This window comes from Mercenaria mercenaria, chromosome 15, assembly GCF_021730395.1.
Source record: "Mercenaria mercenaria strain notata chromosome 15, MADL_Memer_1, whole genome shotgun sequence".
Taxonomy (NCBI): Eukaryota; Metazoa; Mollusca; class Bivalvia; order Venerida; family Veneridae; genus Mercenaria; species Mercenaria mercenaria.
Genome location: NC_069375.1, coordinates 40,552,121 through 40,569,411, shown reverse-complemented (window position 1 = coordinate 40,569,411; position 17,291 = coordinate 40,552,121). Strand labels below are relative to the sequence as shown.

At 34.1% G+C, this 17,291-nt stretch overlaps 1 protein-coding gene across 1 annotated transcript in view; it reads left to right on the top strand.

Moving 5' to 3' along the window:
* LOC123551920 (uncharacterized) overlaps positions 1–14,379 on the top strand; it is a 101,006-nt gene extending 86,627 nt beyond the window's left edge. The window contains exons 7-8 of the mRNA XM_053525073.1: positions 10,532–10,574; positions 11,070–14,379. Of these exons, the coding sequence (XP_053381048.1) occupies positions 10,532–10,574; positions 11,070–11,612 (586 nt within the window). The 3' untranslated portion in view covers positions 11,613–14,379. The remainder of the gene's footprint in view (positions 1–10,531; positions 10,575–11,069) is intronic.
* Positions 14,380–17,291: the final 2,912 nt, after the last annotated feature.

Genomic DNA, 17,291 nt, shown 5'->3' with positions numbered 1-17,291 from the left:
GGGGCTGCTTTGGTAAACCCTCTTGACATCAAAATTCTTCTGGTGATCTTTTAAATTTTGTCCTGGAATACCCTTGAATAAATACAAAAGAAATTTGCTGTGAGACTGTATTCATAATTTTTGATGAGCTATACTTACAAAAACATTTTCATTCCATAGTAGTTATCAATGTGACAGTAATGGATAGCATAAATGGGAAATGATCCACCTGAAAATCATTAAACTGGATGAATATTTGTACATGACCTATGACCTATGCTTATAAAAATTTTTTGCCAATTCTGGATACATAGGATTAGTTGCTCAAACTAGGGAAGGCGACAAGTTTTGTTTACGCTGCCCACACCATGTGTTCCCAAAATCATACATCCATTTCATGTGCGTTTTATAAAAAAAATTGACAAAAGATTGCCCCAACAGGAAATGAACCTGGGGCCACTATGAAAAACTTATTGATAGAAGCGGCAACTCACCAGTGAGTCTCAGACACTTGCAATGGAGAAACGTTAGTAATAAAACTGTTGTGACCCTGCTTGTTGGGAATTGGTTGGAAACACAGACGGTTGTATCAGTTCTTGAATTTCCTTTGGACAGTGAAATTGTGTTTCCATAAAGTCTGAAGAATATTTTCTTTACTGAGTAAGGACATTGCAGTATTATTATAGTCTGGTATGTTGTGTTTCAGCTGTGAAAAAGAAATTTCCAAACATTATGCCGTGGATACAAACAATGTTCTCTCTTAGGTATGCCTAAAGATGTAAAATACATGCATGGGTCGTTAGCCTGAAAGTTTGGTAAACCAGGTCTAGTTATACTGCGCCAAATTGGTGATATTGGGCCCAAAGGTGCAAGATGCCACAATTGGTATGTGATGCACAACTGGTGTATTTGTGATGCACCGATTGGAGTAAGTATCAAATTTCTACGTGAAATTTTGGAGATACTAACGGAGAACCTTATTTTAGGTGTTAGTGTGGGTTACCTGCACCTTTTTTTGTTTATACTCTATAAGGGAAACCGTCTACGTTTTTTAAAATGTATAGGCAATATGTCAAAAGTTAATACCTTATATACGTTGGCCTGAGAATATTTCTACTTAAGCACTGTTTCTGGTTGTTGTTGTTACAATTTCATTGTTGTGTTTGTTATGTCATTTACTGGCAACCCACTATGCTTTGCAGTGAAGAGCAGGCATCATTCGATTGATCAAATAAGAAATTATATATTTATCAGTCGAAAATCTTATGAGACTGGCTTCCATTTTAACAGTCAGGGGTTGGAACTGTTTTTCATAGTTATCGCAGTTATATACCATTTGAGTTATTATTGGTTTAAACTTCATAACTTGTTTCAGTTATCATATAATATTACAAAGCCACCTGTGCTATTCCTATTTTGGATATGAGACTAAAGCGATTATTTCATGAATCCTTGACCTTTTATCTTTCCAGCTATGCCTGTAAAAATTTTTCGCAAGACTGATAAAGTTTTTAGCAAAAGCTTTATTGCTATAAAATATAAATATCTCTTTATTATCCCATTATGCTATCGGTCATGCTCAGATAAAAGAGATTTGATTAACCTCAGTTTACTACTAATTTCAATTTAAAGGTCACTTTGTGAGAACAGCAAAAGACTTTTCTTAGAATAATTTACCTAAGTTAATATATTTTATAACTAATACAGGTTATAAAATGTTGAAAAAGTAATGAAATAGGATACATAACTTAAACAGTTACACCCCTGACTGTTTAATTGATAAATTGATAAAATTATTTCATTTAGTTATGGTATCCAAAAGATGGATCTGTGGTCGATGCCTGTTTGCAATAAAATTTTGATTATGGCTTTTCTATAGTGTATTGTTCCAAATGCATATAAACAAGAAAACGCTGCATTATATTGGATTTAACGACAGCCAAAACATTTAATCCGAAAAAAAACTATATCGATATACCAATCTTGTAAAAAATTCTGAAAACATGGCTAAGGCTTACCAATGATGTCATGGGTTGATATTGACGCATTTGACCAATCACATTAAGAATTCTTCTTATATACTGCTTTCTTTGCATCCTTAATTCGAAATAATCAAATATTGTTATCGTTTAAGAGATGGTTTTCTGTTGGTAAAACTTATGTATACGCCGGTTACCTCTTATTTAAAGAGTATCGTACTAAAGGGAGGTAAATATCATTACAAGGCTATATACCAATAAAAGAAATTGTTCTTTGTTTCATATAAAATTCAGCTACTTCAGTCCAATTTTGTTACAGTTTCTAGATTTTCACTTCGGTGTATAGACTATTTTCCACAAGATAATCATACATTTGCTTCAAGAAACGAAAAGATAAAGGGGGGGGTGTTGAATGTATGCAGTTGAATGCAAGTCAACTGAAGAGGTACCCTCATATTGCGCCATTTCAGAAAGCGGTCCGCAGAATAAACACCCTACTTTCGTTTTCACAGGTAATCAACTCGTAAACATGCAAGTGTTAGCATGAAACGTGTCATTTTTTGTATAATTCATTCACGCAGTGAAATAATGCCCATTTGGCCGCCCGATTTACGCGCAAATGCGCGGAAAAAAATGGAAAAATTAGGATCTATTTATTAAGGGATTCTTTCGCTACACCACGGAAGCAACATTGGACCGGAATTACTGCATTATATCCTATAGAGATATCTTTATATCAAATTTCTTAATATTTCATTTCTAGTTTCATGAATGATGTAATACGAACATGTTAACAAGTTTCATTGTGAAAATTTCGAGTTTTTAGAACGAAATATGGACATTTAAGTGAGGCCACCCCTAACCATTTTCTGGGCTTAAAAATTTAGGCTCTATGGTCGCTTCATTGTAAATTTTGGGTAAAAGTTTCATGTATGCATTATTGTTCACTTTGATTCTGACATATCATTCATTCGTCATGAATATGACTCAAATGGACGCATTTTTGTGGCATTTTCACTCATTCTGGAGACAAATTATTGGCCAAATTTTATTGCAGAAGAAATTGCTGCCGAAATAGGCCGCATCTACAGAAAATATGGTCAAATTCATAAAAATTTTCAAATTTAATGATTTATTTTGATTGTGAAAAACATTCATTTTAAACATATACAATCGATTTATGACTATAAAGACTAAGTGTGATGTGTTTCGAGAAAAGTCTTATTTCAGTCTTATAGGCTATATACCAATGAAAGAAATTGTTCTTTGTTTCATATAAAAAATTCAGCTATACTTCAGAACCAATTTTGTACAGTTCTAGATTTTCAACTTCGTCGTAGACCTATTTTCCTCAAAAAAGATATCCATCACATTTGCTTCAAGGGAAACGAAAAGGAAAAAGGGGTGATGAATAGTATGCAGTGAATGCAAGTCAACTGAAGTTAAGGACCCTCTATTGCCGCATTTCAGGAAAGCGGTCGCAGAATAAACACCCTACTTTCGTTTTCAAGTAAAACAACTCGAAAACAGCAAGATGTTAGCATTTGAAAACGTGGTCCTATTTTATGTAAAAAATATAATTCAATTCCAGAGTCGAAATAATGCCCATTTGGCCCGATTTAAGCGCAAATGCGCGAAAATGGAAAAATTAGGATCTATTTATTAGGGAGGGATTCTTTCGACTACACCACGGAAGCACATTTTGGAACCGAATTATGCATTATATCCTATAAGAGTATCTTTTATATCAAATTTATTTTATTTTCATTTCTATTTCAAGATAGAGGTTATACCGAACATGTTAAACAAGTGTCATTGTGAAAATTCGAGATTTTAGAGAAATATGGGACCATTTAAGTGAGGGTGCCCCACCCCCTACCATTTTCTGGGCTAAATTTAGGCTCTATGGTCGCTTCATTGCTAAATTTTGGTTAAAAGTTTCACCTGTATGCATTATTGTTCACTTTGATTCTGAAATATCATTCATTCCGTCATGAATATGACTCAAATGACGCATTTTGTGCATTTTCACACATTTGGAGACAAAAAATATTGCCTTTGATTGCAGAAATTGCTGCCGAAATAGGCGCGCATCATACAGAAAATATGGTCAAAATTCAAAATTTTCAAATTTAATGATTATTTTGCATTGAAAAAATCATTGATAACATATTACAATCGATTTATGACTAATAAAGACTAATTGTGGATGTGTTTCGAGAAAAGTCTTTTTTCAGCTCTTATAGGCTATATACCAATTAAAAGAAAGTGTTCTTTGTTTCATATAAAATTCAGCACTTCAGACCATTTTTGTTACAGTTTCTAGATTTTCACTTCGTCGTTTGACCTATTTTCCACAAGATATCCATACATTTGCTTCAGAAAACGAAAAGGAAAAAGGGGTGTAGTTTTGAATAGTAGTATGCAGTGAAATGCAAGTCAAATGAAGTCAGGTACCCTCATATTGCGCATTTCAGAATGCGGTCCGCAGGAATAAACATACCTACTTTCGTTTTCAAGTTAAACAACTCGATAACATGCAAGTTTTAGCATGAAACGTGTCCTATTTTATGTAAATTCAGTCCACGAGTGAAATAATGCCATTTGGCCCCCGATTTACGGCGCAATGCGCGAAAAATTGGAAAAAAAATTAGGATAATATTTATTAGGGACTTCTTTCGATACACCACGGAAGCACATTTTGGAACCGAATACTGCATTTATAACCTATAAGAGATAATTTTATATCAAAATTTCATATTATTTTATTTCTTTTTTCAAGAAAGAAAGATGTAATTACGAACATGTTAACAAGTTTCATTGTGAAACTTCGAGATTTTAGAGAACTATGGACATTTAGTGAGGCCTCCCCCTACCATTTTCTGAGGCTAAAATTTGGCTCTTATGGTCGCTTCATTGTAAATTTTGGTTAAAGTGTCACATGTATGCATGTATTGTTCACTTTGATTCTGAAATATCATTTCATTCCGTCATGAATATGGACTCAAATGGACGGCATTTTGTGCATTTTCACACATTCTGGAGACAAAATATTGGCCTTCTATTGCAGAATTGCGGCCGAAAATAGGCGCATCTACAGGAAAATATGGTTAAAATTCAAAAATTTTCAAATTTAATGATTATTTTGCAGCTGAAAACATCATTTTATAACATATACAAGCGATTTGACTTAAGATAAGTTGTGATGTGTTTCGAGAGATAAGTCTTATTTCAGCTCTTATAAGAGATATCTTTATATCAAATTTCATATTATTTTCATTTCTATTTTCAAGAATGATGTAAATACCGTACATGTTAACAAGTTTCATTGGTGAAAAATTTCGAGATTTTAGTGAAATATGGACATTTAAGTTGAGGCACCCCCTACCCATTTTTGGGCCTAAATTTAGGCTATATGGTCGCTTCATTGTAAATTTTGTTAAAAGTTTCACTGTATGCATTATTGTTCACTTTGATTCTGAAATATTCATTCATTCCGTCATGAATAGACTCAAATGGACGCATTTTGAGCATTTTCACACATTCTGGAGACAAAATATTGGCCTTTCTATTGCAGAAATTTGACTGACGAAATAGGCGCATCTACAGAAAATATGGTCATAAATTCAAAAATTTTCCAATTTAATGATAATTTTGCAATTGAAAACATTCATTTTATAAACATCTACAATCGTTTTATGATATAAGACTAATTGTGATGTGTTTCGAGGAAAAGTCTTATTTCAGGCTATTATAGGCTATATTACCAATAAAAGAAATTGTTCTTTGTTTCAATAAAAATTCAGCTACTTAGACATTTTGTTACAGTTTCAGATTTTCACTTCGTCGTAGAACCTATTTTCCACAAGATATCCATACATTTGCTTCAAGAAAACGAAAAAAGAAAATGGAGGTGTTGAATAGTATGCAGTGAAATGCAAGTCAACTGAAGTCAGGTCCCTCATATTGCCGCATTTCAGAAAGCGGTCCGCAGAATAAACACCCTACTTTCGTTTTCATGTAAACAACTCGAAAAACATGCGAATATTAGCATGAAAAGTGTCCTATTTTATGTGAAATTCATTCAACGAGTGAAATAATGCCGTTTGGCCCCCGATTTACGCGCAAATGCGCGAAAAATTGAAAAATTAGGATCTATTTATTAGGGACTTCTTTCAACTACACCACGGAAGCATATTTTTGACCGAATTACTGCATTATGACCTATATGCCTTTCAAGTTGCCGATCTATTTATTTTTATAGCTCTTTGTTTCGGATAACCGACCCCATTTCAGAAAAAAAACGTAATTAATACAGGTAAGTATGCATCTTCAATAAATGTATAATATGTACAGTAGGTACCAACATGATGTTATTTTCCACTGTAGTGACAGTCTTATTGCGACGACAGTCTCACTGGTGGCTGACGATTTCAAACCGCGAGCCGTTTCGTTACGAAGACAGGTAATGGTTTCGTTGTGAGTATTTGTTTACATACACGCCTCACACACCCCTGTGTCACTGGAATTCATAACTGTGCATATAAAGGTAAGAGTATTTGTGTGAAACGTAAGCTGTAAATCTTTACCAATTTTTAACAAAGCAAACATATGACTAATTTGCAGTTGTTTGATAGTGTGTTGAATAAAATCAGACAGTTTCTTTTTGAATGTGTGGTTTTATACAGCAAATTCATGATAAACACAAGCATCCGTTATTAAATGTAATTATTGTGCTTAAACTTTCAGCTTTTGAAAACGAGTTCAACGTATTTTTCGACTGTACATGTTTTTCATTTGATTTTATGCCTCTATTCCTACAAAAATTGCCTTTAATACTCGGTCATGTTTATAAGAATGAGTTATGGGTTTTTCTCTCGAAGTCACTGCATTAGGTATGGGTTTTCACTGAAGGTGTATGTGTTTTCTATTGAAGACATCAACAGAATATGTCTAGGTTTTCTTCTAAAGCCATTAGATAATTATACATGTGTGCTGACCTTTAATATAATTTGTTTAATTTGTTGTGTTTAACATTAGGGAAAGATGATTCATTCTCGTCTGTTTAAGTTTCACTTAAAAGCATTCGTCTTAGTAACTTTTTGCATTGATTTAAATACAAATATGAAGTTACTTCATCTGTTTCATGTATTTAAGTCTTGTTGATATGCCACTCTATTTTTTATCCGAAATCATGTTTGTCCAAATCGTTCTATGCATAAATTAAACGACTTTTCTTCCACCTTCAAACTGGACGTGCAGCCTGTTATTTTTAATGTATAATCCTGGGTGGCTGCAGTCCAACGCGTAATTCTTTCTCTCTTCCTTTTAATCTTTTGTTTGGACAACAAAAAATTTTTGTTAATATAGACTTGTCTTGATTTATTGTCACTGTTCCATGCTCAAATTTCTCGCCATTAGTCGTCAGGGACTTTTTTGTTATGAACATAAAATATATTATTTTCTTGTTAAACCCAATGTTTGATAATTGTTTTCTCATGCATTTGTCATAGGATATGATTTACATAATAGAATAATATGCACCATTTTGATTATCTCCCTTTGTGACATTGACTTCATAATTTCATGTGCAATATTGAAAGCAGCATTTTTCAAACTATTCAATTATGTGTAGTCTCTATTTGGACAGCAGGATTATCTGTTTTTAACATAAAATTACAGCTTTATGGAACTTTAATCCTAATGATCAGCTAGAACCTCCATGTATTATGTCTTCAATGTTTGAAATCCACAAACTCCTATGTTAACAAATGATTCAAAATTTTGTGGCCAGGAAATTAGCAATGAATGATCTTTCTCTAACTAAGCCTACCAGTAAAATATGAAAAAAAGAGTTTCTTCATTAATGAGTAGCACTTTAGTGATTGTCCCACTATTCTTGCTGGCCCACCCACTTAATATGGAGAGTTCAGATCTTTGGATCACGAACATGATTCTAGGATGAGGTGTATGTTCCCTGTGTCAGATTGATGGACCTTTTTTTCACTGTTTGCATAGTTCATAGGAGAAGACCTATATAAGCTTAGCTTTCGGATCTAATCCTTTTTCAACATGTATGATAACAATATTGTAAATTGTAGTATGCACATACAGTTTGAAATAAAATATGTTTAAACTAATTGATGGAATTTTAGAGTAATAATCCATGAACACAGAAGAAAAACTAACTTTTGTTACCGTATATTTCGGCAGTATCTGACAGTAGCTGATGAAGGCAGTGAGATACTGCCGAAATATACAGTAACAAAAGTTAGTTTTTCTTCTGTGTTCATGGATTATTACTCTAAAATTGACAATCCAGAAGAAGAGATCAACATTCATAGTTGTAATTGATGGAAGGTATCTGAAATCATTCTTCCTCCACCTCTGGCATTCATGTGGAGAAGTTGGCAGTTTCTTAACAGCTTTGTACTGGTAAAGAATCCAGGAACACTGGTTGTGTTAACTTCCCACTGTTACATACACGAAACACTGGTTATAATACAGAAACTGTTCAAGCTGAATCTCCTTTTAGCCCTTATCATGCTGGGCTCAATTGAGTCCGCCTTTGCGGCCAGTGTAGATCATGATCAGCCTGCACATCCGTGCAGTCTGATCATGATCTGCACTGTTCGCTATTCAGTCAGTATCTTTTTTTGTAAACACCCCTTCTAACAGTTAATGGTACTGTCCAAATTGGAAGATGGACAAGTTCATTGTAGAAATTTAGGACGGTAAGGGTTAAGTTTTAGAGATGGTATTTATTGAAAGTTAAAGATTCAAATCTGTATACACTGTAATTATATAGTAAAGTTGAGCATCTGGTTTGTGTAATTTTATCATTCAGTTAGAAGGTCAATATCATGTGAAATAAAGAATTTGCAAGAAAGTTTCAAACCTAAATAAGATAAAACACTTTATTATTATAATATTGCAATAAAATATCTTTCTGATACACTTTACTGTGAAATCATTAATATTCATGAGATACTAAATTTCATGACTTCCTGGTTGCACTGATCCATGAAACAACAAGGATTGTTCACAAAGTTCGTAGACTGATGCCACATCTTCAACACTAGCCAACAAAAACATCTTAAATTTGTATCATTTTGAACAGTAATGTATCTGCTACAAATATACCAAATCTGACACTGTTAATTTGCATAATATTTGCTTTGTGGTCATTTGTTTAAGTAAAGGGTATGCATAGCAACCTAGCGACGTCTCCATGTTGTCAACTTCTTTAACAATCATAAAATATTGTCAAAATCAATTATATTCTTTTTTTTTAATTGTATAAAAATTCACTGCACAACTTTTCAAAAAAAAATTAATGTATCATTTGAAGAATAAGAATATTCATTTTCAACAAGATATTAATCTCAGTTAATTTGAAAAAATACATGTAACTAAAGCATTTAGCGTTAGATATTTTTGTCATTTATTTCTCTGGAAATTACCTAACAATCTATCTTAGCCTTTAGCCTGCTAAATATCTAACATGGACTGGTCCGTCATTCAATTTGGGCAATACCATTTATCATTCCTAGGGGTGTTCTCTGAAAATTTACTGACTGAATAGTGAACAGTGCAGACCATGATCAGCCTGCATGGATGTGCAGGCTGATATTGGTCTGCACTGGTTTGTAAAGGCAGAATCAATTGCTGCAAGCAGGCTAAAGGTTAAGGTGTATAATGTCTTATGAAGTTATTAAATTATTGCTAATTGATGGGTGAGCTATCTTTCAAAATAGGTAAACTAAGGCCTTGGTTTCTTCACTAATTCAGAAGTTTATGTCTGTGTTTAACCTAAGTTCTTGCACAATTTAATAAGTAAGTAAGTAAGTTTATTTAGGTAACAAGTGACATAGCATGGCAATAACAAAATGCATAAATATCAGCAAAAGTAATAGCATATTATTATACACATGTTAAAGACCATGACATGCACACCAATACCAAGGATAACACAAAAAAGTGAAAAGTGATTTTAATGTTTTTATAAGACTTGTAGATGTTCTTGTGACATCATATTTTGTGTATGGACCATGTATGACTGTTCTAGACAGAAAGTTGTTTATTTCAGACTCGAATAGATGTTATATTTTAAGGACACTTGGTGAAATGTCGACCGGGCTGCTAGTGTGTTACTATCATAGTACGGTTATCAAATAACCTGTTATTTTGTTCTGTGTGATGTTGTTCAGTTTTAAGAAGTACAGTCGCTAGCAGACATTTTCCTGGTTATAACGGTACCATGGCAGTTGCCCTGAATTGTACATAATGGGAACAAAGTTGTGGAACCAGTCTATGTATTTATTGAACACCCCTCGTATATCCTTGGAAACACATGAAAAACCCATTTAAACTAGATACAGAAATCCACAAATTTAAGTCCAGTTCAAAACTATGGCCTTTCATGCAAACGAAAAATTATATTACATTACTGCTTTATCTTAAAGGGCCTCTTACACTGTCAGAATAGTTATAGATACTTTTGAAAGTGAAAATTAGGTGATTTCATGCCAGACAAGTTTTACTTGAAATACTATTTCCTTAACTTATAGCACTACCATGTATCAAGGCGTGGAGTTCCAGAAAGATGTTTTGAAGGTATGTTTAATTTTACTGGTAATATACTATGTTTTTATAATGCAGGCATGAGCTCTTAATTAATGCAGTAGTATACTTGTATGTTCTTCCAACTGGAGTTAATGTATATATGCCAGAAAGTAAACCTGCATATCCATCTGACTTGTGAAATATTTAACGAAGCAACTTGTATGTGATGTCTCTTTCGATAATTCCTTAGTCTACTCATAACTCCCTTCTTTGTTATTCTGAAAATAGGGAAGGACCCTTTTCCGTAGGTACTGAAATGACCCTACATGATGGGGTTTTCTCATTGGATAGGCAACACTTGCGTCTAATGTAGAGACAACCCAGGAGTTCTAATTTTAAAATAATGATAATAAAGATGATAGCTGAGGGCTGCTATTTTATTTTATCTCTGCAGATTTATAGATAGAATTCAAATTGGATTATGAATAGGAACATGAAAACTGGTGACAATTTCTGATGTTGTTGTACTCTTCTTTTTTTTTTCAGAGACTTGCAAAATACAACAACCATTTTGTTGATCTACAGAATGCAGACCTAAGTAACAGGAAAAGTCCAGTTAATAATCCAGTAGAAAGTAACTTTATTCCGAAAGAACATAAAAGGGGGAAAACTCTTGAAAGATTACTTACAAGGGACAGTAACTCTCCAGAGATTGTACCACATTTTGAACAAATTGATACTAAAAATAGATCACCTGTGTTGACTTATCCGCAATGGATGAAGAAAGAAGACCAAATTGAAATGGGACAATATCTGGCCAAATTTGGGGGAGTTTCAATGTTCGAGACACAAAATGGTTCACCAGGGTTGGATGAGTGTAATGATGTATGTGATAAAGTGACATTTAATCAGGGTGATGATAAATCTGGTGTTAATGTACCAGTAGATCAGGGTGATAAAAAGTCTGATACTGATGTAGCGGTGGATCATGGTGATGACAAGTGTGGTATTAATGTACCAGTTGATCAGGGTGATGATAATGATGGGGATGATGAAGAAGAATCTCTTGACAGCGTGCAGATCCAGTGAAAATTTTATACTGATATGTAGTAGTGATCTGACTGTTAACATGCATTTTTTTACTTAATTTTTTTGCATGACTCAGTGATAGAAACAGTCTCAGTATGTTACAGACTTTCATAAATCAATCTAGTATAGGTACAAAATCTAAATATTGTTTTTTAAAATAGTATGCATATTTCATTACATACAATTTGGAAAGTGCATACAGAGGTATTTTTGGAGTGAGGTACCCTTTCTTACCCCAAGCAAACAGTTTACTGTCCCATCAGTTTTGTTAGGTTACATATGAATTCCTCAGAAACTGATACAGGCATGATTATGAAACATAACACAGGATTTTAAGGCCACACAACAAGTTCACAGACCAGGTTCCATAACTCTGACTTGTTTTTGACAAATTTTGCACTTCCAAAAATATTCTAAAGTTGACATTAAAATTCTTCAGTATGTCTAAAACCTGTTGTCATGCATTGAATTGAAACTTCATTACACCGTTTTGAGTCCTAATACAAGTTAACAAATCAGGTTCCATAACTCTTCGTTTTATTTTGACAAAATTATTCCCCATGTTGACTTAAAAAACATGGCAAAATTTTTGTTCTCCTTGAATATCGCTAAAACATGTAAAGGTATTGCATGAAAACTTCTCGGTAATATAAAGCTCTGGACTTCTCACAGCCAACTGACACAACTCCCATAACTTTACTTGGCCAAAAATGCAATTACAGAAATAAGTTCCCAAAGCATGTTAAAGATTCCTCGAGTATTATTTGGCATTTTGTATCATTGTTGGTTGCCTTATTTATGAACACACATTTTGCAAAGTGACGGTCATCCATGAACATTTTTCTTTAGACAACAGTCTCTGGTTGGATCTTACAAATTTGGCAGGCATGTTATTGAAGTGTGCTGTTTAATTCATTTTCTGAGCATTTAACTCCACATGTGACATTAATCTTTGTAAAAAAAAGACTGCAGGCGTTTATTTCATTTGATATAATCATATGATACATTTGTATATGTGCTACAAGATTGGAGCGGAATTCAATCTGCAGCTATTAGTAATTACTGTATAGTCATTTATTAGTGGTAAAATTAGGTTGGTTTTCTGTAAAAGTATTTACAGCTCATAAAGGAATTCTGTATGATAATGGGATGTAAAATATGCCAGAAAGAGACAAGGGAGGATTAACCAAGTGTATAAAACATAAAAAAAAAACTTCGAATTTTAGTTTAATTATAGTTGCCACAGGCAACTCCACTTGAAGAATGTTAGTTATTGCTGGATTTTTTTTCCGAGCCTAATTCAACATACAGAAGATTCACTTTTAATCCTTATCATGCTGGACACAATTGATCCTGCCTTTGCGACCAGTGTAGATCATGGTCAGCCTGCACATCCATGCAGTCTGATCAAGATCTGCACTGTTTGCCATTCAGCCAGTATCTTTTTGGTAAGCACCCCTTTTAACAGTTAATGGCACTGTCCAAATTGACAGATGGACAAGTTCATTATAGAAATTCAGAAGAGTAAGGGTTAATGGATTACTATTCTTAAAGTTGAAAGGTGTAAGCATTCTCACTCTTAAATAAAAACAACTAGAAAAACAAATAAAAACAAGAAGCCTGACCTCCAAATTTAAGAGGCTAGTGCATTGTGTGCCAGCATGGTTTTTTATCCTCAAGGGCTGTACCAGTAATCTTCAGCATGCATATTTGTCAATATCCTTGTGTAAATGTGATTTAAATTGACACTGTCTTCAGATAATGTCTTTTACGTAGTCTATGATATTGCTGTGCCATAGCAAGTGCAACATGCACACAATTTTCGTTCTTTTATTATATTGTTATTACGCAATCCATCTTAGATTTGTTCTTCTAAATTGAAGTGTGCCTAGCCATACATCTGATTAAAAAATAATGATTGTGTATTTTTTGTCGTTGTGTAAAATCAGTGCTTGTATTTATAAAGCTTTTTCTAGTCTTAATTTGTCCTAATATTAGGTTTTGGTTAGCTTAATTTATGAATGTTAACCTTTAGCCTGCTCAAGGTGATTGATTCTGCCTTTGCGACCAGTGCAGACCAAGATCAGCCTGCACAGATTCATGGTCTGCATTCAGTCAGTCAATTTTCAGTGAACACCTCTTCAAATAATAAGTGGTACTGCCCAGATTGAATGATGGAACTGTCCATTTTAGTAATATAGCAAGGTAATGGTTAAAATGCATTTGAAGTTTTAAAAGCAATTCCAGCTTACTTTCTCTCATTACAAGTGGTTTTCATCTTTAAAACACATATTTAAACTCTAATTTAAGGTAGTTTTGCATGTTTGGATCCAAAATTTTTATATAGTGTAGAATATGACTTAACCAGGATTTGAATGAAACATCATGGTATATATTGCAACAAAACTTTTAAAAAGTGATCAATAACACCGATTGATGTTCCCCGAAATTACTGTAACATAAGGGGCTTTTCTGTCACAGAGGTTGTACTAAGGAGAAATGTGTTCAGCAAGAGTTGTAGTTCTTTAATACTGCACTCCCTCTCACTGATCTCTATGAATATGTAAAGTATCAAGTGAATACCTTACATAGTAATCCAGTTACGCCCAGTACAAGGTTTTCAAAAAAGGGAGATAATTAAAAAATACGACCACCTAGTGTTATGGTTTCCTGTCACTGCTGCTTACTCTCACTGACCTCTATGAATATTTAAAGTATCAAGTCAATACCTTGCATAGTCTTCAATTTATGTCCCAGACAAGGTTTTTTTTAAAAAAAAGGGAGATAATTCAAAAATGGGACCATTAGAGTTATGGTTCCTTGGCACTGCACTTCCTCTAATGAGCTCTATCATTGTATAAAGTTAAAACTTGGTATCTTCATTATTTTCTGAATTATCCTTCAGACAAGAAGTGTGACTGACAGACAAGGGGGCGACCTCCCTTTAGGGAGCATAAAAAATAGATTTTTAGCTCACCTGATTACTAAGTGAACTATTGCGACCTGTGACTCACTGTCCATCGTACAGTCAAACATGCAGAACTAACTTAAGTTAGTAAATTTCATTCTGTTTTATGTCATGCAAATAAAAACTACCTTTGTTTTTGTTTAGTTCAATGCTGTTGATGTCAAATAGGTTGTAGAAAAAATCTCAGCTAATGTTAACTATGCTCTTTAATTGTTTCCTAGACTCTGACCAGTACTTGCGGCCTTAGTTAGGGATTGTGGAGACAGTGCACAAATTTAGCATTTACTTGAATTCCAGCCTTGGGTTGAGGAGTCTGCAGTCATAAGGTGAGGAGTCTGCAACCTTAGGGTTAGGAAGGGCCTCTGTTGTCAAGTGGTTAAGATCACTGACTTCAGATCACTTGCCCCTCAACGATTTGGGTTCAGGTCTCACTCAGGGTGTTGAATTCTTCATGTGAGGAAGCCTTCCAGCTGGCTTATTGAAGGTCAGTGGTTCTATCCAGGTGTCTGCCTGTGATGAAGTAATGCAAGAAGGGGAACTGGGGCCTTCCTTCACCATCAAAGCACAAAAGTCACTATATGACCTAAAATGTGTCGGTGCAATGTTAAACCAAACAAAAACAAGAAAGAAATTAGTGTTAGGAGTAGGACACTAATTTTTTTTATCTAATTTGTCAAAACTCTAAGTTTTGACTTAAAGTCTCCCATATTTTCAAATTAAAAGATAAAAAATTAAAAGTGCTCAACCGCCCCATTTTCCCCCAGAATTCTGATGAGAATCTCAACATTCATTTTCTCCAGCCTAATCTAGTTGTCCCTGTAAAAAGTGTATTTTTGAAAATAGTCTTGTCTTATTCATTATTTTGTTTATTATTTCTAATGTTTCTCCACAGTCTTGTGCCATATTTTATATTTTACTAACTGTTAGTGCAATTTCATTGTTGCTTTTGTTACTAAATAGTTTTGCAATGCAAGTCTTTCATCTGTTTCCATTGTTGTTTGTATTAGTTTTTGAAGAAAAAAAAATAAAGAAGTATTTTGGTTTAATCACTTTTGTTTTCCTTTGTTTCTAGCAGTCTAGAGTTAGTACTGACTGGTGATCTAGATTTAACTTCAACATGCGGGTGTGAACTTCAACATGTGGGTGTGTCTTTGTCCTTTAGGGCAGAGTGGTTAAGGTTGCCTGCTTTGAATTACTTTTCCATAACTGATGTTGGTTCAAGCCTTGCTTTGGGCTTTGAATTCTCTGTGAGGAAGCCATCCAACTGGCTTAGGGACGGTTTGTGGTACTACAAAGATGTCTGCCTTTGATTAAAAAATGCACCGAGGATCACCTGGGGTCTTCATCTGCAATGTTGCCATATGACTTACAGTTGTCTGTGTGGCATTAAATCCAACAAAAACTAAAACAAAAAGTTTAATTTAACCATAATTTGTTAAAATTAAATAGGTCAAACTGTGCTGCAGAAATTTTAATAGTTAAACTTGGTTAACTCGGTAGTTAGAGAACATGACTATGATTTGGGAGGTAGTAAATTGATCCCCAGGCACGATGTATGTTCTCTGTGACAATTTTACAGAAGACTGTGTTCTGAAATTATTCATCTTTCACCTCTGATTCATATGGGGAAGTTGTCAGTCACTTGTGGAGAATTAGTTAAAGTAAGTACTGGTGCAAAGTCAAGGAACACCAGTTAAAGCTATTGAAACCAATACTGGAAAAAAATATTACCTGACATGACAAAGTTAGAAAGTTCTAATAGCACTGGTCCTATTTCCTACATACACTGAAAAATCTAAGGACAGAAAGCAAAATAGTATAGTGGATGGAACCATTTGGTAACAGAAACAGGTAAGATGAAGTGAATTCCTGCAGGCCAGAAGGAAGAGCTGTCCTGTATTAACATATGTAAAGATTTATGTAAATACACATGTATCACAAAAATGACAATTTGGCAAGATTTTATACAGACTGCTAAAGGCTATCTGAAGAGGATTACAAAAGGAATATTTGTAAGTTTCTGACATTGAGTATTGACCTCTTTTGGAATGAAATGAATCTTCACACACTTATTCACTGTGATGAACTAACATGCAGTGTCCAAGTTCCATAACTATTTGTATCTTTTACTTATCAGCTTTTGGTTAAGTTTTTGAATGTTTGCTGGCATCTCAATACCACTGATGGGAATGGATTGAAACTTCATGACCTTGTTCACTGTGATGAACTGACATGCAATGCACAGGTTCCATAACTATATTTGTTTGTGTTTTTTTTTACAAAATTATGCCCCTTTTTCGACTTTGTAATTTTTGGTTAAGCTTTTGTATGTAAGCTGGTATCTCAGTACCCACTGATGGAAATGGATTGAAACTTCATGACCTTGTTCACTGACATGCAGTGCACAGGTTTCACAACTCTGTTTGCATTTTTAGCTCACCTGAGCACATTAAAGTGCTCTGGGTGAGCTATTGTGATCGCTCACCATCAGGCGTCTGTCCACACTTCCCTTTAAACAACATCTCCTAAACCAACAAGCTAATTTTGATGAAACTTCACAGGGATGTTCCTTTAATGGTCCTCTTAAAAAATTATTCAAAGATTTGAATTCCATACAGAAGTCTGGTTGCCATGGCAACCAAAAAGAAAAACTTTAAAAATCTTGTTCAAAACCGCGGGTGCTAGGGCTTTGATATTTGGTAATTGTAGCA